The sequence below is a fragment of the Mixophyes fleayi genome, chromosome 2, assembly GCF_038048845.1.
Source record: "Mixophyes fleayi isolate aMixFle1 chromosome 2, aMixFle1.hap1, whole genome shotgun sequence".
NCBI lineage: Eukaryota > Metazoa > Chordata > Amphibia > Anura > Limnodynastidae > Mixophyes > Mixophyes fleayi.
In genome coordinates this window covers 243,472,554-243,496,524 of record NC_134403.1, presented here as the reverse complement: position 1 = coordinate 243,496,524, position 23,971 = coordinate 243,472,554, and the positions used below count along the sequence as shown (strand labels likewise).

The window sequence follows — 23,971 nt, the reverse complement described above, 5'->3', positions numbered from 1 at the left end:
AAAAAGGGAATTTGGAGACCCATGTTCAAACTCATTTTGCAATACCTAAGCTGTCCACCCTCCAGTGTGTACTCAGAATGAGTTTTCAGCAAAGCAGGGAACCCTGTCAGTGATTGGCGTAGGAGGCTACTTCCTAAAATGTGTAAAAGATAATGTTCATCAAAGTAAACTACAAATTCCACAATGAAGGCCTTTACCTGCAATTACATCAAAGTACAGAGATTTCTGTAATGGTTGATTCCACCGTGATGATTTAATATTGTGTGAGGATGATGACAGCAACATCTTGTCACTGTAGATTTCATTGACAGCACTTAAGGCAACTAAGCTATTGTTAACTTGTTTTGTGGGGGCCTAAACAAACCAAGCACTTCAGCCACAAAAGTGTCACTCCTTGTCGTTGGATTGCTTGGTTTTTTTAAACTTTACATGTCCTTTTTAATTTCTAACGTAAGGGTAGTTGGGAGGGCCCAAGGACAACTCCATCTTCCACCACTTTTCTTTTCTCCACTGCTGTGTGGCACTGTTACCTAGACATGCTGTAAACTGCCGTGTGTTTGTGGCGTTGCTCTGGCAATTAGTAACCAGCCAGCTCGCTGCAATCTTTGGCCGTAAGTTGATGGAAATAATATTGTGACCTGTGAGGTGTTCAAAATTGACTGGAAATTAGTGTTATTGAGGTTAATAATAACATAGGGACAAAAGAGAGCAAAATTATGTGATTTTAGCATATTTGAGCAATTTTTAAGAAAAATCCAAAACCAAAACACGGAGTCAGTGAACATTTCTAGTTCTTAACCAGTTCTATTCTTCCTCTGACCCCTTATACCATTGTTTGCAATGCAGTGCACACCACTGGCTATTGGGTGTGTCTCGCTCTTCGCGCTGCACTGCTTTACAGTTCTGCATGACAGAAGACATATGTCCCTGCAGTCAGGACTAAATCTTAGCTATAGGAGACTGAATCACAAAACCTCACTCACCCATCCTGTATTTCATTTCCACTCTCCCTCACATCCACTCTCCTGCAGTTCACCCCCACCCCACATGCAATTTTTTCCTATTGATTTCCTGAAATACAATGCAGAGTGTATAATACCTATAGATAAATACATACAGAGATTTATATTCTCATACAGTGCACCATGTACACAATGCATAATTAATAAATACTATAAATCTATTCATACTGTATTCTGCACAATACGCACTATATAAGAAGATCAATATGTGTGTGTGTGTGTGTGTGTGTGTGTGTGTATAATATATATGTCCATTCATTTGTGATTATTACTGTCCTTTGTTTATAAAGCACCAATATATTATACAATGCTGTACACTGGTGGGATCATGATACAAATAACATATGATCGCTGACATGAAATAGAATGTAAAGATTCCCTAGTCTTCCTCACACCTCTTATTATATAAGAGGTGGGGGAAAACACTATAGACATAGGGTAATGAAATAAAAATTGTTACTGTGTAAAGTGTATTTGGCTTCTGTTAAGCAGAAGCATGATCAACAACCAACATTAAAGTCATCATTGGCATCTAACATTTTTGTGCAGTTAATAGTGGTGTAGTACATTTAGAATAAGGATAGAGTGGAAGGTAGAAACATGAAACATTAATTAGTCATTGTAGAAATCTTAACACAGGCAACTGCTGGCAACTATGACCATCCCTCACCATTTATCTTAACTGACCCTCCTACCTCTTCTGGTTCTTGAGAAAGCATCTGCGTTTGTGCTGCATGTGCTGTCATGTGGTTATACACCAGCTCAGAGTAGATGTGTGCCCTATATTTTTCTTGGCATCATGCTTGCTGGGGGTCATAGCCAGGACACTTGTTCCCCAAATTTGCAGAATTTTGGCGGCAGCTGCTGCCATCAAAGAGGCCATGGAAGTCACCAGATGAGTGACAGAGATGACAACAGCAATGGCAGTTGAACTCTCTGGGCCCAGAGATTATGTGGCAGATAGGGGGCATAGCTAATCTAGAGATTAGGCATCTTATTTGATAAATTGTAATCTGATCACATGCCTTTTATTGATATGTTATCAATTATTTCACATTAGGGTCACAACAGTCACACTGGTGCCTATCCCCCCTCCTTTTTTATGAAGCAGGGAGCTGCCTTTGGATCCAGGGAGACACAGTGCCTGCTGATAGGCCATGGCTATGATGGCAATGCCATGAATAGTGATAGGATGAGTGGCGAGGAGTTTACAGCCGTATACACTAAATCCTCACCACTCAACCAATCAGCATTCAGGAATCTACAGAAGATGATATGATTGGAGCATAGTGGTAGGGTTTTGGCCAATCAGGAATTCCTCCCTGCCTGATTTTGCTCACCTTTACACACAGAACACTTTGATCTGATCTGGTTTTACAAAGGTAAAGCTCCCAGCTGAGAGGACCATATGGGTAAATAGTTATTGTTAAATTAAGACTCATTCTGGAATCAGGGAAGAAAATCCATCATAGAGAAGTATAAAACACATTTATAAACTGGATATAATTATCTGAAAAATGCAATCTCAACTTTTTTATTTGTTTGTTTTTACATAAATATATAGGCTGGGAGGCATACCTGTGGGAGTGGTTGCAGTAGAAACAAGGACCGTGGAACTAAGCATACCTGCTGATCCTGCTAACCTTGACTCTGAGGCTAAGGTTTGTTGACCCAATGCATTACGTTTGGAAAATGGTTTTCCTTATGGTGTATACTTTCATACACGTTTTGTGTTGTTGTTTTCTTACTGTATTGTTCTCTAGTGTTAAAGTTTTATGCATGAAGGATAATATTGATACATTCAAAATCTTAAAGTCTGATCCTAAACACTGGTTAAGCAGCAGAAAGAGACTAGACACCAGTTCCCAACCAAATTGCCTCACTAATATAGACCATACCTGGCAACATTAGGACAAATTATTCAGTGCTGTCAATCCATTCAATCCATGCACTGACACCCCAATCCTTGCCCATTTCACTCAAGACCAATTCCGGTTCCTGGTAGGAAACACAACTTAGGATACAGAAAATTGGTAGTGCCTCCAATGGGACCCGTTACTTGAAGTTACCTGTGCTGAATTAATTCATCATACTACAGTATATTAAGTGGAAAGTTAAGCAGCAGAGTCTTTTGTATACGTTGGAAAGAGTCATGTGGAGGGTCTTCTGGTCACTTATTCTACATTTAATGCAAATAATTTAATTCATTGATTCTTAACTCCAGTCCTTAAGCACCCCCAACAGCTAATGCTTTGAGGATTTCTGTCTATGGAAACAGGTAGTGACCCAGCCAAGTCACCTGTTAATGATTAAAGACGTCTTGAAAAAATTAGCTGTTGAGGGTGCATGTGGATTGGTTTCACTGCATTTATGCATTGAGTTAAGTAACATCACACAAGAATTTTGATTTAAAATAGGAAAAAGAGAGTGCAAATGAAACAGTTGGTCTAATATGTGCGTCTTCTTATCTAGGAAAGCACTCACAGAGGAAATTGATGCAAATTGTGTTATTATATGTTGTATATTGTGTTATTATATGTTGTTTTTTTATGTGATGGCATTAGATGGGAAATGTTATTTGTAAATGGAGAACTTTATATTTTTTATATCTACTTGCATGCCCCTTGTTCTTTACTTTTATTTGCCTGCCCTCCCCCCAGATTACAAGTATGTGGTAAGAAGCTGTTTGAATACCTTACCATACCTACTTTTGTAAGTGACATGTCTTGCTGTTTTCTACAGATAATACAACAAGCAGGACAGGTGTGGTTTCCAGATTCTGCCTTCAAAACTGCACAAGCAATCAAGGACTTCAACAGGGAAGGACTCCCACTTATGGTGTTTGCTAACTGGAGAGGTTTTTCTGGTGGAATGAAAGGTAATTGTGCTTAAGCACATTAAGTGCCACGCTAAATTCTTTTGATGTAAGGATGCACATTTATAGACCATGGAATGAGATACAATTAAGTTTAAGTACAAAGGCGTTTTGAATCTGTAACTGAAATCACTTACTTGTTTGACATGTTTTTACACTGTTTTACTGAGGAGATTTTGAGAGTAGAAAGAACTAAACTTTCAGAGTAAAGATAAACTCCCTGTTTTCAAAGAAAGTAAGCCCATATTTAATAACTGACACATCTGCTATTATTATATATACAAACACCTCTATGGCACTGTGATAATTATGATTGTCAGGAGAGCCATTTGAAACCAGATTCTTATGTAATACACAGTAAATAACAAATGCATCACGGATTGCAATGCAGCATATGTATATCATGTGCCGTGTTTGACGTGGCTATCTTAGCAAGTGTAACTGATTATCTACTTTCTATAAAGACAGAGCAGCATTTAGGACTGAGATGTCATTTCATCTAGGACATATTTGTCTGACCCTGAATTTAGCACTGATTTTCCGACTGAATAATATGGACTCCCATCAATTCATGCATAGAAAACAAACCATTTACATTAATTAATTGCACCCAGTTTAATTTAGTCAGATTGCTAGTAATAAAGTTGAGAGCAGACAAGAGAGCTCCTGGATGAAATTGATCAGGTTGCTATCTATATAAAAGCTCCAAGTTATAAGCGTGCAGCGTGTACTGTACAGTGATCTACTTATTTTCTGAGAGCTGCCAATAGTAAGCTGTTTATGCCGAGAGGAAACCATTTTTTATTTATGTGATCTTATTGTACATTTTATCTTTTTTATGATGGGAACAAATAGTTTGCTTTAGCTTCAAATTAAACTGCTAATAGAATATTTTATATCCACGATGCAAGTCAGTTACTTGAAACGTAAGAAATAGTCTGGCATGTAGTATAGCAGCATCACTTAATGGAATTAATGGTTTACTGTGTAGATAGAGCCGTTTTCTACTTTAAAATTGCTATGCGAGGAGAGTATGAGGGCGAAGCCGTGATTGCAACAAAAAGGGGACATTCTGTAGCCAGAGAAAAAACTCTTGAGTGTCAGATATGGCCAGCACATTTGTGAACACTTACTCCTTCTTTAAAGGACTAATTTTACTTCATCCCAGTTGCCATGCAGCCAAATCAACTAGCAAGGGTGGCATATAAGTATATGGAAAGCTAAAGAGATTGACAAAGGCAAGTTTATACTGTTTAACGTTATTAACGCTGTACCTTCCAAAGCACATTTTAGCTATATGCAGTGTACCCATCTGCCACTCAACCCCTAAGAAACTTAAACCCTTATAGGAAGCAGTGGTAAAAAAAAATAAAACCTAGAAAGACAGTGGGAGTGCTCATGGATAAATCTGCCAACTCTGACTCAATGTGTAAGATGGAAGGAAGCATGTTTACGACCTGCAAAAGAGCAAATACTACTACTTCATTAAGTTTGTCAGGCTGCTCTGCTCCCACCAACAGTGGTACATTTCAGATTATAAAGGATACGATACAGCTGCCTTCAAAACTACTACTATGCCTTTAATTAAATTGAACTCCGCACTCATAGCAGGCTCAACTATACCAGGCACAAATTAGCTTCTGCTGATTCTGGCAGAATCAGAGAAAGGAAGAGTGTCAGGTACTCGCCACTTATTTTTTACTGTTGATCTCTTTACCTAAAGAATTAGTAATGTTAAACCTATCAAATAAAGCTCAGTCAGTAATTTAACTCAAATTAGCCTTAGATCATCATGTGGATTTGCCCAAAATCATTGAGATTGGATGGAAAATTCTGGCAGCTGACGACCCCATTGTTCTTTGATGCGGTTATCGGTCAGGCATTAAACCTTTTGATCTAGTTTTAGAGCCCATACTGCATCACCCAGATTTGTGACAAAGGGGAAAAAATACATATGGGGCAGTATTTTTCAAATACAATATCAATACTACCTATCGTATACTGTCTCTTTTACTCTGATATTGCATTTGAAAAAAAATGTATGATATGTTTTTTTTTGGGAGGTTGCATATTGGAAAGTATCATACTGCACAATGTTGAAGAAGTTCTTGGCAATTAAATTTTAATTATGGACTTTTGATTGATATTAATTGGTGGATATTTATCTATGCATGCACAATATATATATATATATATATATCTTGTTTGAAGTATGAAACAACCATTTTACCTCGCTGTGCCTTCATGTATCTGCCCAGTTTGTTTTGGGCTGTGCATAGTAGACTGGTTTATGTACATTTTTGCCAACAATTCTGTGAGGTGAGTGCTGAACAAAGATGACATGTTATTAATCGCCAATTTTATATGATTGTTATTAGGCATATGATTTGGCTCCATTTAGCAGTTCACTGGTAGAAAATATGAGTTTTACTGTGATTTTCACCTTTTCAGGTGATTTGTGTTAAAACAGATTCTGGGTGAAATCCTATATCTTTTATTGACTATATACCTCTGTAATCTTGTCTACATGGATGTGACATGCTAATTTGTCCTACATGATACCTACCTGGTGATACCCTTTCGGGTGACAATCCAGCTGGAGCTCAGTCTCTCTCACACCATATATGGATCAATGTGACAAACAGATGTCCCTGCACATAGAGGTGTGATATGAATACAACAGATGAATATTGTATACAAGTTAACCCGTGCATGATACTCATACATTCTAGTCAAATCAAGCTACTTAAGGTGTTAAAAAGGTTCTTGTCATGCATTTGGGCCTAGCCCAGGCCTCCTCAGGGGAAGAGCGTTACTTCCCGACGCAAGCGCCCTTTTTTAACGTGGTTTTGTTTTGTCCACATGTCACCACCTCATCATTTTTCTCCATCACCTCATCCTTCATCTTCATCGCCACATCCTTCATCAAGCTACTTAAGGTATTAAAAACTCCCCACTGTCACCCCCGGCAACCACCAACCACTCCCAACTGTCACTTCTCCTTCAAGAAATATATAGGTCAGTGTATAACTCTGCCCAGCAGGTGGCGCTTCAGCTTGTTTTGTTTTTTTTCATACACGCCACTAGGCATTTATATAGTAGATGAGGCAGGTGCAGTAGTGCACAGACACAACAGTAAATATATACAGTCTCTGGATGATTAACATTTCCTTGTTTCTTTTCAAATTAGCTCTTGCGCTATGGACTTACTAAAATTATTATAGGTTCTGTCTCTGCCCCGAACACAGAACAAAGTGAGTTGTTGCAGAATTTTTCCATCAATCAACTAAAATAACTTGAGCATATTCTTGGAAGCAATTTTAATACTACATTAAATCCCAAACAGGGCCAATCTTCTCCCTCCACTTCCTACTTAGGTTCTCTTTTTGAATCTATGACACTTTGCTCTCTATTGAAATCACACAGCTTGCACGACTCTTTGTGAATCGTATACCCTTCAAGCAAGCAATTTGCGCATTACTCTGCCTGTATGATTTCATACTTTGAAGACCTAATATTAATAAACTAACTATTGAGAGATTAAATACTAGCTGAAATCTCCATTCTTTTGGTCTGCCCATGATTCAATATATTTTGAGATTGATTTCCATTCTATTCTCGGCTAGGAGTAAAGATGACAAATATTGCATATTGTAACTCAAAACACAAATCACCTCTCTCACCACATTATACTAGAGACATCCACAACCAAACATTTTTTATTAAGCTAATTGCACTCTAATTGCAACAAATTATATCACCTCCAAAAAGATAGCAGACTCCTTTTAGATGAAGTATTATTTAGAACACTTCAAGTTATCTATTGGAAACTTATTGAAGTAGGAAATGTGTTTTATTCATAATAATAAATAATAGATAAGTGCCATCATTTTTACTAATCTCACTAATTATTGTTGCATAATGAAATTTTCAGTTTATCCACTATTTTCGTCACATCCAAATTAGTTACGAACATGTGACATCGCAGATAATATAAGGAGCGATCTTTTTGCTCAACCTTTTTAAAGATTCGCCTTGTGCAACTACAACACAGAACAGGGACTCCCAGCTGAAATGCTAATGCATCCCATTCAAGAATTCGTAAGAACTACTCTGGCAAATCACTTGTGTCACCGGGTTCTATACTGCCCAAGTATCACACATACAATAGCACACATATTCGTGTTCGTCGCTAAATCCCTACAGTCTTGTTACCTAACCTACTATAATGTATTTCAAATATATACAATCCAACCATTTATCCTTTTATCTCGGGTATCAAAGAATCTCCATATTTTACCAATCCTTTGTGTGTATACAAATAATTACAGGGAATGTTTAGTGTGTGTCCCTATGTATATGTAAATCTGTATATGTGTGTATGTATAAGAATAGAAATAATGATAGGTAATTCAAGGCAAGAAACAGACATGAGAGAAGTTCAAATAACTGTGAATTTATTTTGAATATGTTGAAAGCATGTAAAGTAACCAAAGATCAGATACAGAGAAAACAAAGCTTGCAACTGATGAGCACAAAACAAAGTTATTAGTAATGACAGTCTCAGACAGCTGTAGTGTCCCGAAACCTGTAGGATTTAGTGAATCCTGTATACCTGCAGATGACAGATGCTCAAATTGGGGCACAGAGTCAAACGGTAGGTGTTTTTCACCATGAACCTAGGAGAGGGCATGGGCTTAGACACACCTATTACCACAGGTCGCGGTTCCCAGAACGAGTGATGCAGGAATATAGGTGGATCCAGATATGGAAGGAATATGACAATAACAGGTAAGGTTCACTGAAGAAAATAACAATGAGGAAGAAGTTGATTAGTTGAGAAGAGCAATCCAATGGAAACGGTATAAATGAATAACCAGTAGATCCGTTCAGATGGTAACTCAAAGCAACAACAGCCAAACCACTGATACAGCGACAGTTCAATAGAAACAAATGTGATGTAGAACAAGCTGATCTGTTTAGATGGTAAATCAGAGCAACAACAGATGAATTATTGATACAGCGACAGTTCAATAGAAGCAAATGTGATGAAGAACAAGCTGATCCGTTTAGATGGTAACTCGGAGCAACAGCAGATGAATTACTGATACAGCGGCAGATAAATAGACACAAATATGTTGAACTAGTTGATCCCTTTAAGTGGTAACTCAGGACTACAGTAGAATAGCTGGAACGGCAACGGTTCAGTAGAAACGGAAATAACAGAGTTAGCTGATCCGTTTAAATGATAACTCAAACAGCCACAGTTGGATTGCAGCAACAGTTCAGTAGAAACAGCAATAATGATAGGCTTGGTTGATCCATTTAAGTGGAAACACAGGTGACAGCAATTGAGTACTGATACAGCCAAAGTTCAGTGAAACAGCAATAATGAAGACTTAGCCAATCCGTTTAAAGAGTAACTCAGGTAACAGTAGTAGATTTACTGATACAACAACAGTTCAGTAGAAACAGCAATAACGAAGACTTAGCTGATTCGTTTAGCTGGTAGTTCAATGCAGCAGATTTAGGAGGTTCCTAGTGAAGTTTGGAGTTACAATATTAAAGCGGAGAAGTCCAATGAATGAAGCTGTAGATGAGACACTGAATGCGGCAGTGGAGACCTGATAAGGCGAGAGTTCCAACGAAGGCACCAGAGATTAAACACAGCAGATCTTGAAGCAATGATGCACAGCAACCACGGGTAAGTCACACGAGGAGAGCCCAATCCTGACAAGAGTAAGTAACTTGAAGAAGGCCAATAGGAGTGAGTGGGAGGTAATGAGAGAATAATGATTGACACATGTGTAGAATAGAACCAGATGGAAACTAAAACTAAAACACTGGATCCAATATACTGTGGTCAACGTTTATGAGACGGAGGTAACAACGCCGGTACTTGTCCATGGGGCCGGTGTGTGACATGTAGTACTTCAAACATTATAATAACAGTTCTGATTGTAGACAATAGTACTCACAGATGCAATTTTGATAATGGAGGATATGCAATATTCCTGATCACCTGAGCCCCTCAGTGTAGAATCATCAGGCAGGGTGATGTAAAAAGTTCTCTCCTAGCCAACAGACAAATGTTTCATATAAGCAGTTATATATTCATATTGCAGTACTCACAGAAGAATTCAAAGTAAACTGAATGCCAAAAAGCAGAGTTAGAATAGTAATGCTGTTTGACAAGGTTCAGGAGTCAAGAGTAACTTACATCACTGAAAAAGATTGCATAGAACAGGAGGGGGTTAAACTCCAAAGGCCTGATCAGGTCAGTAGAGAAATATACCTTAAATGACAGGTGTGCAATAACTCATGTTCACCACAACTGAAAAACATATAACATTCCACACCCAATGGCGCTGCACAGAATTAGATGGTATAAAATGATGATACAGATATTGCTTTCATAAATGTCCATATTTTAGAGTTCATCAAAATGTTTTTTCATAAGATGTATTCAAGTAGATGTTCTCATTCAATATCCGCATTCATAGAATTGAGACATATGAAAGAAAAAGGGAAAGAAAAAATCCCATAGTGCATTATCTTTCATAACATTTATTGTAAATAAAAAACAACAAATAAAAGCATACAGAGAAATGTAATATATAATCCTGAAAAAGTAGATAATGGCCGCCTACCAGAAAAGACTGATGGTCTGCATATATAATGTGGGTTTTTATATTCCGGATCTCCTTAGAAGAAAGTCCTTCCTCATAGATAGATAGACAGTCAGAACTACAGATCTCAGGATCCACACCAACACGTTTCGACCCACCAGGGATCTTTGTCAATGTATATTATGACAGTGGTAGTGGGCACCTTTTTATAGTGTCATATATTGCATCATTACCAATCATAAAACAGATATACAATAATTATAAATACCTTGTCTCTTCCAAAGGATACAGAGTTTTATATACAAAAAACACTCCTACTATTTTTTACAAAAAAACATTGCTGAAACAAACATAGAAAAACATAAAATACATTTTCCTCTATAAACAATGCGGTCACATGACGTCTTTAGACGAATCAGATTGGACCATAATTATGATAGCATCTCAGACTCCTCGATCATGTGACTTCAATCACATGACCGTAATGTGTCAAAAGATTAATTTAAACTACATAATGAGTGGCTCAAGTTAGATAAGGATACACAAATGAAATTAAATCCCGCAATAAGCTAAGTTATTGCATTACCTGATTTAGTCAACCTTTAAATGTAGGAAAAAGAATTCAAGCAGATCCACCATTGAAATTTTACTTTACTTTACTTTCTCTTTCATCCATCTGGGGGACACTGCTAACCATGGGGTTGAGTAGGGTAGGGAGGAGTTTGGCACCTAAATAGTTAACTTTTTTAGCTGCTGACAGTCCATCCCCCCAACTCCCAACAGAACTCAGTTTGATGTAGGTGCCCAAGGAGTATGGGCTGAAGTTGAAGAGCTGCACAGTGAACAGGGTTCACTGTAATTAGGCTTTTTCTTTTCTTTATAAGAGTTTTTTTTTCTGTTGACTAGCACACGAGTGGCTCTGTAATACAGAGCACACTTGTGTTGAGAAGCAGCTGTCAGCAGAGAGCAGAATGGCTCCCGCTGACAGTTTAAGAAACGATAGGGCTTCTCATAGTATGACAAGCGGTCTGTACAGTCCGCTGTCACACTTCACAGGATACCGGCGCTGCCGCTGGCAGAGAGCGCCGGCTATCCTGTAAGTCCCCGGAGGCCACGTTCGAAGGGAATGGTGAGACAGAGTGGAACGTACCATGTTCCCTTCCTGTGAAGGAGGAGAGGAAACTTGTGGAATGACCAGGCAGTGTGTGCGCTACAAAGGGGCACTAAATGGCAGATATAAATTGCGACTCTACTTATAAGAGAAGTAGAGATTGCCGACATTCTGCTAGAGAACACAGCAAAGGGGGAGTTAGTTATGGTACCCCCCCCCTTCCCTGCTGGTGGAGAAGTCGGAAGGTCCCTCTGGCGCCAAATGGAGTCAAGTGGAAGGAGATAGCAGCCTTTCTGGGAAAGCTGTTGACGGGCTTCTCTTGGCTAAGTATATTTTATACTCTCTATATAGTGGATTCTACTTATAGGGAAGTATAGATTCTGATCACATGTTGAGGGTAGAGCATAATATTTCTAAGAGATTATTGCTCTCTCATGAACAGAAATACTATCTTTTGACTTGTTCATAGATTAGTGTTTTCTGTGTGAATATCTTCTGTATATGTACCTGTATTTTGCTGTGTGGTAGCTTTATTTTCTACTAAAAATGTGAGAAAAGTTAAAGCAACATGTGCCAAGTGTTTTTCCCTGTTCCAAATGTAATGCTAAATTAGCTGGTGAGCACTGGGACCCAGGGATGCTCTGTACTGATTGCAGCCATTCTGGAAGGTCTGCAGCTGCTTACAGCCTTCCCTTGGCTAAGTATATTTTATACTCTGTATAAGTAGGTAGGGAAGTATAAGATTCTGAGCACATTTTGGGGGGAAGAGCATAAGGTTTATGAGAAATTATTGCTCTCTCATTGACAGAAATGTTATCTTTTTGACCTGTTCATAGATTAGTTAGTATTTTCTGTGTAAATATCTTTTGTATATGTACCTGTATTTTGCTCTGTGGTAGTTTTATTTTCTACTAAAAATGTCTGAGAAAAGTAAAGCAAAATGTGCCATGTATTTTTCCTGTTTCAAATGTAATGCTAAATAGCGGGTGAACATTAGGACCCAGGGGCACTCTGCACTGATTGCGCTGCAGCGTGAGTTGTGGCGCAACGTAAAGACAGCTCCATTCAGGTTGCAATCCTCCTGAGTGGGTACTGTTTGGACACAAGGGGTCGGTACCCGGGTCAAACTAATATCTAACCCATCGGAGGTTCCAGTGGTAGTTGAGGTGTTACCTTCTGCCTTTGAAAAGGGTAGCCTTTGTTAGTTCAGACATGTCTACAAAGAGAACAAGTCCTTTACCCTCGGTAGTAGGACAATCTTTCTCTGGCATATCAGGTATCTTCCCCTGCGGGAAGCCTGGATGGTCTGCAGTGATAGAAGGCCAAGAATTCAGAAATGGCAGGTTTATATCGGTTAAACCAGTGACTGAAGAGCCTGAAACATTTACCTAAAAATAAGAGACATAGATCAGCAAATTCGCTGTTTCTATTGTCTGACTCAGAGGGATCCTCTGAGGAAGAAGGTGAATGGTTAGAGGACTGTGATTCCTCATTAGTAGGATCATAGGAGAGTTCTAGGTAGTAGTACGCCAGACCTTGGGATTTGTGAACTAGGTCTGGACTGGTCTCTTTGTTAACAAGGTTGCAAGAGAGGCGATTTATATTCCCTCACTCTGCAGAGTTGAGAGAGATTGCAGCGGCTTCCTGGAAACATCCAGACATAGGGTTTGCTATGCAAAAAAAATACCACTTGGCATCTGCTTTGCAGGATTCGGAGCTGTTTTTCATGGCTATGCACCTGAAGGAAGACGCGGGTTAAGTGTATGAGGCAGACCAGAATTCAGCATACATTCTTCCTCTATTTCAGCTACAACTGTAGCGACCAGAAGAACATTATGGTTAAGATATGGAATGCGGATGTGGAATCTGAGAGATTGTTAGTATCCCTTCCTTATGCTAATGGAGTTAATACGCCAAGATCTAGGATTCTGAGGTTTGGTTCCTTCAGATAGCCCTTTTGGGGGGGCATGTCTTGCAGAGGTCAGCCGGTTAGATCAAGATCTTTTGAAGGTAGGAGACAATCTCTTCGGGGAAGATCAGCCTCATCCTCCTCTTCTGGGCGTTCCTCCTCCTAGCTTCCGGATAGACCGGCAGCATGATGCTCTCCCTTCTCTGTTGGAGGTAGGAGTGGGTGGGGATATGTCTGCTGTTGTCCAGAGATCAGTAGACAGAGTCATCAGGGGTCACAAGAGGTTCCATGATAGATGTGGTGGGGCCAGCGCCTCACAGGTTTTTTGGTAACCAGTTTTGCCCCATCTCCCACTCAAAAGACAGGCAATGCTCCACTGTGGATATTCTCTACTTTTCACAGAGAATTATTGTAAGGGTTCCCGAAGATCAAAACAAGCTGGGGTTTTACTCCAAACCCTTTTTGGTCCAGGAGCACGATGGCTCGTTCAGGCCAGGATTGAAAATCAAGCAATTAAATCTCCTATAGCACCAAAGGTGTTTACAGAGTTAGTGGCGGTATTGGCGGCTTTTCTTCATGCTAGAAGGGTGCATATAGTACCCTATCTGGATGTTGATTAATAAAGCTGCATCAGCACGGTTATTGGTTACTGCAATTTACCATTCTGGTTCAGGAGAGACACGACGTCTGAACCGCCGAAGTCACAGTTGATACCTTTTGAAAGGAGGTTATTCCTGGGGCTAATTATGCACATGGTGTGTCAGAAGATTTTTCTTCCAGAGGACAAGATAGGGTCTCTGCGAGAGGGGATGAACAGGATTCTGTCCTGTAGGAGGCTGTTGGTCCTTTTGTTATGAGGAAACATGGTAGCATCTTTTGAGACTCTCCCTTATGACAGGATCCACTCTCTGTGTTTTCAGGGGCACATGTTGAAGAAGTGGACGGGGTCCCATCTGAAGCTAGATCGTCAGATGGTATTCTCTCTGGAGACGAAACAGTCTCTCGGATGATGTTCAGTCACAACAGGAAGGTTACAAAATTTAGTGCAAGACCAGAAGAGATCTGATAATGGCAGTCTATGTGTTCACAATGCCAGGGGACTTCAGGTTAGGTTGTCTGTTTCCTCCTATATCAATGATCCCCAGGGTCCTTTGGAGACTCAAGCAGGGAGATCGGCCAGTCATTCCCGTGGCGCCAGCTTGGACATGAAGAGTCTGGTGTCCAGAGGTTCTTTTTATGACATTGGACCTGGGTATTCGGTTACCCCTTCGGAAACTTCTGCTGATTCAGTGACCATTCTTGCATCAGAATCTAGCCCAATTGAATTTAACGGCATGGCTTTTGAAGCCATTCTGTGGAAATCCAGAGGGTTTTCTTCCAGGGTAATTGATACCCTTATCTAGGCTAGAAAGCCGGTTCGGCTCAAATTTATCGCCGCATTTGGCGTTCATACATACATGGTGTAGGAATAAGGCCTGCAGTTCAGAGTCTTTTTATCTTGTTTTTATACAAGATGGTTTGGATGTTAAGACTTTCTTACAGGGAGTGCTTCATATACAACCTCCCTATGTTCCACCAACGACCAACATGTCTTTGTTTAGTCCTTTATACGCTGCAGGAGCTTCAGTACATACCGTTACAGTCAGCAGAGTTACGGTTTTTAACTTGGAAGGTGGTTTTCCTTCTTACTATTGCCTCAGCTCGAAGGGTATCTGAGCTGAGGGCTGTCGTGAACCTTATCTGGTTTTTCAGGATGATAGAGCAGTCCTAGGGACAATTCATAATTCTTCCCAAGGTGGTGTCTGGTTTTAATGTAAACCAGGAAATGGTGGGTCCTGTGTTCACAGAGGATCCTCAGGGATCTGGAACAGGGAACATGAAATTTTGGATGTGGTCAAGGCTCTACGAATTTATGTCAAAAGAACTGCAATGATTCGTAGGACAGTTTCTTTATTTATCTTGTTTGATTATTTTTGACGTGGATGATCAGCGTCTAAACAATCTATTGCTTACTCTGACTATGAGGCAAGCTTATGTCGGTACTAACCGTCCGGTATCAGAGTGTATTGTTGCCCATTCTCCCCGTTCTGTGGGGACGTCCTGGGTTTCACTGAATTGGGACCTCAGTGGACCAGTTATGCAGAGCACTTACCAAGTTCTCGGTCCATACTTTCACAAGATTTTACCAATTCAATGTCTTGCGTCTTTGGACGCCTCAATTGGCCGTAGTACTCTACGTGCTGGGAGATCAGAGCGGTCCCACCCTTCAAGGGGGCTGCTTTAGTAAGTCCCCATGGTTAGCTGTGTCCCCTAGATGGATGAAAGCGAAAAGAGGATTTATACTTACGATAAATCGGTTTCTCTGATTTCATCTGGGGGACACTGCGTTCCCTCCCTTCTGCTTGCTTCTATGTGTTCTTGGTTGATTGGCCTATTTTCTTGGGGCTTTTTTAATCAAACTGAGTTCTGTTGGGAGTTGGCGGGGGAATGGTCTGTCAGCAGCTAAAAAGTTAACTATTTAGGTGCCAAATTCCTCCCTACCATACTCAACCCCATGGTTAGCAGTGTCCCCCAGATGGAATCAGAGAAACCGATTTATCGTAAGTATAAATCCTCTTTTCTCAATCACATAAAATATAGCATGCATGACTCCTTTGAACAATCCCTAAATTTTTAGGGGATCGGTGATGATCGCATCAATTACTCCTACAGGAAGTCCCGTTGCATGTATATTAAATAATTGTCATTACAGCGCCTCATACTCACCCGATCACGTGACCTCAAATCACGTGACTAGGGTGTATCAAGATGGGTAGTATGGAAATACGTCTGACTTCCCTAATCATATGGCCTTTAAGTCACATGATTAAAACAACAAATTAGAAATGCATCTAGCGTAGTCTAGTTACATAGAAACAAAAATACACAGATATAATTGAATTTGTAACAGAATAGAATATCGCTTGACCTATTTAGCTAATGTCAAGATTTCTATCCTTAACAATCTCTTGTGGATTTGTGCTACTTTTTATTCTGTTCACATTACAGGTTGCCATAGTTCTTATATATTTTTGAGAACTTTTTAATAGGTCTTTTTAACACTGTAACAAAGAATGAAAATTTGTATTCCTTAAATATAACAAATACCACAAATGAATGTTTGAAAAAAGGGAAAATGGAATGTTATATGTTTTTCAGTTGATCAATTTGAATTAGGGGGTGATATTCAATCCATTACCACGGCTACAACACTAGAGCGCTTTATTTATATTTACTTTACAATTGTATTCATGTTCACCACAGCTAAAGAGGTAAGGGCAACATACATAGTCTGTGATTCATTCTCACCATATTTAAAGAAGCAGTCCCAATATTCTAACAAATAATGTGTGTGATGTCAGTCTTTCTTTTCTGTGTACACGTTTATATGTTGAAAGAGAGAGAAAGCAAGCCTGCATGTGTGCGTGTCAGTGGAGAGGATTGTAATCGGGTTGGACAAAAGATAATGGGCCTGATTCATTAAGGAAAGTAAAACAAAAAAATTAGTAACTTTGCATCTTAACAAAACCATGTTGCAATTCAAGGGGTGTAAATTAGTTTATTATTTTGCACATAAGGAAAATACTGGCTGTTTTTTCATGTAGAGCACAAATACTTCATAGCTTTATTTTTACACTGACATTTTAAGTTTAGGACATGCCATACCCCAATTATAAATCTGTCCCCACATTTTAAATTTACCTCCCCCTCCAATGCGCAACATGGTTTTGCCAAGGTGAAAAGTTACACTTTTTTTTTGCTTTACTTTCCTTAATGAATCAGGCCCAATGTGTATGTGGAGGAGGGAGAGGGAGAGCTTATGCAAGCATGCATGAGTGTGTATAAGTAGATAAGGTGCATAAGCAATAGCAGAACTACCATTGTTGCAGCAGGTCCCGCTGCATAGTTAACTATTGAGCTGTGGGCCCCGGTTCCCTCCTTCCCGCTTCCCTTCATCGGGGCCCACAACTCGCTAATTTTGCACCTGAGCATAAGTGAACACGTTGGCATCATTGAGAGTGAGGGTGCATAAGAACGAGTATAACCAGAATTAGGATGTAAGCAAGAGGTGCTCCTTTCCAAATCGTGAGCTACTTCCGGTCTATAACCCTAGTCTCGGTGCTGCATCTTTGCACACTGCCACCGCCTACTCCTATGAACTTCACCTTCTACCTAGCGATTTTCCTGGTTCCCCTGCTGTCTGTTCGCATTGTGGCCTATCTCCGGCTGAATCCCCAGTTTCAGGTGCCACACCTCTCATTGTTGCTGCCACATCGCAACACTGCTGTTCCCCATCCAATGGCACGCCTCTCCTGATGCTCAGTGATGCTCTTCTCCATACTGCTGCCATTTCTCCCCTGTTGCACGTCTCTCTCGGTGCCTCACTTCCCCACTGCAGCAGTCCCCTTGGTCTACAAGCATCCATTACCAAGCTGAGGTCACTCTGGTCTGCAGACCTCATTCTACCCGACTGCACTACGCTCTGCCCACCTACTCTGATGAGCACTGGATTTCTCCCTTTCAGATGGGGTCATCTGCCTCTACTGCTCCCCCTCCTTTGGTGTCCCCGGTTTCTTGACTCTTGTGCTCCTACTGACTCCCTCCTCTAATATCTCTGGTTCCTGGCCTCTAACACTCGTCTTGGACCCCTCCCCGCACCCATGCCACCCGATCCCTTCCTGTGCTACCATCTCCTGGTCATTCCACGGACTCCCCGCTCTTTTTATGATCTCCTGACACTTCACTGACATTTTCCCATGGTCTTTTTATCATTCTCTGTGTTGGCATAATGTCAGCACTTTAAGACGCTGTATGTATCTGTTATTGTATCTGTTGTTCTATTGTACACTGATATTGCAAACTATTGCTGCACTGTTTCTACTGTAGGCATTGCTTTCTTTGGCTTATTTTTATTTATTTTTCATTTTTATTTTTATTCTACTCTATTTGCATTTCATTTCATAATTTGCATTCCTTTGCATTTCATGTCATTTTGAATTTCATTCATATAATTTTATCTCATACTGCACCGCTTACCATGCTTTTAAGCCTTACTTTTTCTCACTTTCATAGCATGCCACTTTAATTCACTCTATTTCTTTATCCCTTTGTCAAATTTTTTGATTCCCCCTGCTCACTGCTGCCGACTCATTATAGAATGTTGCTTCTCATATTTCCATATTTCCGTCCTCCTGAACCCTCCCTCTCCTTCTCCTCTTTTTAAGTCCACTCTTCTACCCCATCAATCTCCATGTCTCTGTCATCTACCGCTTTCCCCCCTGGTCCCACTTCCATTTTCCTTGACAATTTTGCAGCCTGGCTTCCCCACTACCTTTCTTCTGACCTCCCCTTCATCATCCTCAGCGACTTCAACATCTCTATTGACAACACCACTGACCCTGCTTCCATTAAGCTGCTCGCCCTTTCTTCCTCTCTTGGCCGCTCTCAATGGACCTCTTCCCCTGATCTCTCTCCCTCCCTCCTCTCTAGGGTGTCTGCCTGCCTCTCTGCCATCTCCTCCTGGATGTCCTCTAGATCTTTTAAACTTAATATTTGCTAAAACCGAACTCATTGTCTTTCCTCCATCTCGAACCTCCTTGCCCTCTGACCTCTCTATCACTGTTAACAATTCCTCTATCTCTCCTTTTCCCCAACTTCGCTGCCTGGGTGACATCCTCGACTCCTCTCTCTCCTTTGCCCCCACACATTCACTCTCTCTTCCATTTATGTAACATTGCTCACATTCTGCCCTTCCTCTCCCAGGGTGCCACCTAAACCCTCATCCACTCTCTGATCATCTCCCGTTTGGACTACTGTAATCTTTTCTCTATTTTCCCCCAATTCCCATTCTCATCTCGCTCCTCTTTGATCTGTACTCGATGCAGCTGTTAGATTTATCTTCCTTTCTTGCAGCTCCACTTCTGTCCCCCCCTCTACTAAGCCCTGCACTGGCTCCCCTTCCACTACAGAATCCTTTTCAAGCTCCTCATCCTCCTATACAAGGCCCCCGCCAACTCCACTGCTCCCTATATTTCCAACTTCTCTATTCACACTCTATCCCGCCCACTGCGATCGGCCAATGATCATCACCTCTCTTCCCCTCTTATTACCTCTGCTCACGCATGCATTTAAGACTTCTCCCGTGCTCCCCCCCCCTCCATTGGAATGCTCCCCCTGGCTCCATCAGAACATCCCCCAAAATGTGCAGTTTCAAACAGGCATTAAAAACCCACCTTTTCTTAAAAGCCCTTCAGTCATCCGCTTAACTACCCGCCTTGTCGGCTGCACGTTCCTCTCATACCTTCTTCCCCCTTCCTCTCTTGTTCTGTGTGACTTTATCTCCGTATCACCCTTGCGTCTTCACTTCACTTTGTTTGCCCCTCCCTTTAGATGGTAAGCTCCTTTGAACAGCGCCCTCCCTCCTCCTGTTTCCACCACTTTTTAACTTTTCTCTCTAGCTACTCAGTCCACCTCCTTCTTGGACCTTCTGCCCTCTGTCTCCTCTCGCTTTTCTCTGCACCTTCAGTGGCTCTTAAGCTGTCAGCCACGCCCACCCTCTTGGGCACAGGTTTCCAGCTTGTGCTAAATATCCCTCACCCTTTCAGCCTTTCTCTTTAGATGTGCCTTGAGCTTCCTGATTTATAGTGTTTGTTAACTGTACCATGCTCTTTTTCCTTGTACTGTCCGATTTTTTTGTTCATGTACGGCGCTACGGACCCTTTGTGGCGCCCTATAAATAAAAATTTATAATAATAATAACCCCAACTAATGCACATTGCACACTGATGACTAATCAGTAAAAAGAGTGGTGATGTTGACTTTTAGGTATAAACTTAATTTCAGACAGTTCATACCTTGCCCTGTATACACGTCAAACTGGAGCATGTGCTGGGCACAGGATGCACTGGCTTAAGTTCATATATGGAGTTCTTTTATCGATAAGTAAGTGATAAAAAAGTCTATTTAAACCTGCTATTCAATCTCGCATCTGCTTTTTAGACTGAACTTAAGACTCTGTTTTATAACAGAGTCTCTAAAGTGACAATATCAAGGCCGCATTACCTTTGAGAGTAGCATGGCCAATAGAATTCTCCCCTTTGAGTAAGAAATGGAGAAACTGAAGCTACAGGGCCATAAACTGCTGGAAGTGAAAGCAAGAAATGCCAATTGAATTGGTACTTATTTTTGCTACTCACCCTGTTATTCCCACATATTAGCATTTGTCCAAATTCACAATTCACTAATTTCTCCACCAGGGCATCCCATTATCACCAGTTTGTCAGAGTTTGTTGATTCCTTTCTTCAAGATCATGTTGCATTCCTCCAGACTCTACCCAGTGGATACTACTCATTCTTTAAATCCCACAGAAAGTGTTAAGTGGAAGCAGGGATATCATTTTGTGACATTTGATGTTGAGCCACTATACCTAAATGTAGAACAAAGTGTAAATTAGTTAGCAAACACTACTGTATAGACTATTTACCCTCTTTTGTATTTCACTGTTCCCTTTTGATTTTATCTACCCCATTCCCTTATTTGTCTTTAAAAAAAATAGTACAAAGAATTTTCAAAATGAATAACCATTAGAACTGGGATGTGACCAGGAGGATAAATGCTATGGATCTAATTCTGATTATCATGCGGTAGTAGTACCATACATGCCAACTTTTAAAATTCTCAATTCGAGATCTGGGGGAGAAGTCATGTGACAGGGGGTAGGAGGGGGGGCGTGGTGACACCGTCGTGTCACCATAGCCCCGCCTTCACTATAAAATGGCTAAATTCATGGAAATGGATAACGGGGGCAGGGCTTAATGACGCGATTAAGTCCCACCCCCTCCATTAAATGCCGTAAATTTCAGTGAATGCAGGAGGTTTGCCTACTCTTCCGGGAGGACCCCCAGAAATTCGGGAGCCTCCTGGGAATTCCAGGAGAGTAGGCAAATATGAGTAGTACTTTGTGTGTTTTATGGACCTGAATCTGAAAGGTCTAGTCTTCTTTAATATGCTTTCATTACATTGATGTTATATATTCTTTATTTGCCTCCTTTAATTATGTAGCTTGAAGTGATGTAGTTGGCAAATCTTTTAATTATATTTTTACTGTAACAAAGTAATCTATCAATCAAACATTATCAGTCAGGTTGTCAAGCTTTTATTGTGTCAGACCATTCCCTTTGCCCCTCATCCTTAATTCATTATCCATAGAAGAAATGGATGTGATACCTTTGTGTTCTAGATACACTATATGGACAAAAGTATTTGGCCACACCTGTTAATTATTGAATTGAAGTGTTATAATCAGACCCGTTGCCGGAGATGTATAAAATCAACTACCTAGCCATGCAGACTCCATTTGAAAACATTTGTGATACAAAACGAGTCGTTCTGAAGAGCGCAGTGACTTCAAGCATTGTAATGTGATTTGGCGCTACCTTTGCAATAAGACTTTTCGTGAAATTTCATCCCTGCTGGATATTCCACGGTCAACCGTAAGCGATATTATTAGAAAGTGGAAATGTTTAGGAACAACAGCAACTCAGCCATGAAGCGGAAGACCACGTAAAAACACAGAACGGGATCAACGACTGCTAAGGCGCGTGGTGCGTAAAAGTCACAAACACTCTGCTGATTCCATAGCTGAAGAGTTCCAAACTACCGCTGCCATTAATGTAAGCACAAAAACATTGCGGCAGGAGCTTAATGGAATGGGTTTCCATGGCCAAGCCGCTGCATGCAAGCCTCACATCACCAAGACCAATGCCAGGCGTCGGATGGAGTGGTGTAAAGCACACCCACACTGGACTGTGGAACAGTGGAAACATGTTCTTTGGAGTGTCAAATCACCCTTCCCTGTTTGGCAGTCAGATGGGCGAGTCTGGGATTGGCGAATGCCGAGAGAATGTTACCTTCTTAACTGCAGTATGCCAGTTGTTAAGTTTGAACGAGGAGGGATAATGGTATGGGGCTGTTTTTCAGGGTTTGTGCTAGGCCTCCAGTGAAGGGCAATCTCAATGCTTCAGCGTACTAAGTAATTTTGGACAATGCTATGCTTCCGACTTTAAGGCAACAGTTTGGGGAAGGCCCTTTACTATTCCAGCATAACTGTGCCCCAGTGCACAAAGTAAGGACTACAAAGACATGGTTTGATGAGATAGGTGTGGAAGAACTTGACTGGCCTGCACAGAGCCCTGACCTCAACCCCATCGAACACCTTTGCGATGAACTGGAATGGAGATTGCGAGCCAGGCCTTTTTGTCCAACGTCAGTGCCTGACCTCAAATGATCTACAGAATGAATGGGCACAAATTCCCCCAAAAACATTCCAACATCTTGTGAAAAGCCTTCCAAGGAGAGTAGAAGCTGTTATCGCTGAAAAACAGGGACCAACTCCATATTAAAGTATATGTATCTGAATACAATATCAATACAGTACCTGTTGGTGTAATGATCAAGCATCCAAATACTTTTGTCTATATAGTGTATATGTATAATTGCCTCCAATCCAACAGATATTACCATATTTGATGTGGAGGCTAGAAGGGAATTTGCTAAATGTCTGGCTTATAAATACATAAAGAATTGAGAGCTTGAAATCCCATACTGTGCCTATAATTGGATGAATGTAAACAGGGTATGCCCAGCTTTACAATATAAGTCTTGAACCATTTTGATTTCTCTACCTTTTTTTTAAATTCAGAATTATGCAATCCAAGTAAAAATTGAGTGTTACATCACAGCGGGATGTATTTAATAATCTTATAATTTTATTTATTGACCTTTACAGATAGCCATGTTTTGTGGATAATAAGTAGATTCTCACTAACCCCCCGTGTTTTAGTTTTGGATCTGGGTTACCTTCGGGTTTTGGTTGTACCAAAACCACCCTTGCGTGTTTTGGATTTGGTTTTGTTTAGCTATTTTTTTACTAAATTTCATTTTTTGGGGTAAAATCACATAATTTCGGTATTATTTTGTACCTACATTATTATTAACCTCACTAACACTAATTTCCAGTGATTTCCATTAAATGTTAGGAGAGTTAGCATGTACAATTTATCAAGCCAAGCACTTCAGGGGCTGCCACTTTTGTGGCTGAAGTGCTTGGTTTGTTTGGGCCCCCACTAAACCAGCTATCAATCCCCTAAAGGCAGGTTAGACCAACAGTGCTGTAAAATGAATTCTACACTGTCAAGATGTTGTCGTCATCATCTTCAGCATCATCCTCACCCTCATCAGTGTGTACATCATCATCACAGACTATTAATTAATCTGCGCTGGAATCTGCCATTACAGAAGTGTCAGTACTTGGATGTATTTGCCGGTAAAGGCCTTCCTCGTGGAAGATGTAGTTCATTTTGATGAACATCATCTTTTCCACATTT

The 23,971-nt window shown here is 40.6% G+C and overlaps 1 protein-coding gene across 3 annotated transcripts in view; it reads left to right on the top strand.

Moving 5' to 3' along the window:
* Positions 1-23,971, top strand: part of ACACA (acetyl-CoA carboxylase alpha) — a 526,387-nt gene that overhangs the window by 396,550 nt on the left and 105,866 nt on the right. For all 3 annotated transcript variants that reach the window (XM_075195717.1, XM_075195718.1, XM_075195719.1), the window contains exons 48-49: positions 2,587-2,683; positions 3,765-3,900. In XM_075195717.1, coding sequence (XP_075051818.1) covers positions 2,587-2,683; positions 3,765-3,900 — 233 coding nt within the window. The remainder of the gene's footprint in view (positions 1-2,586; positions 2,684-3,764; positions 3,901-23,971) is intronic.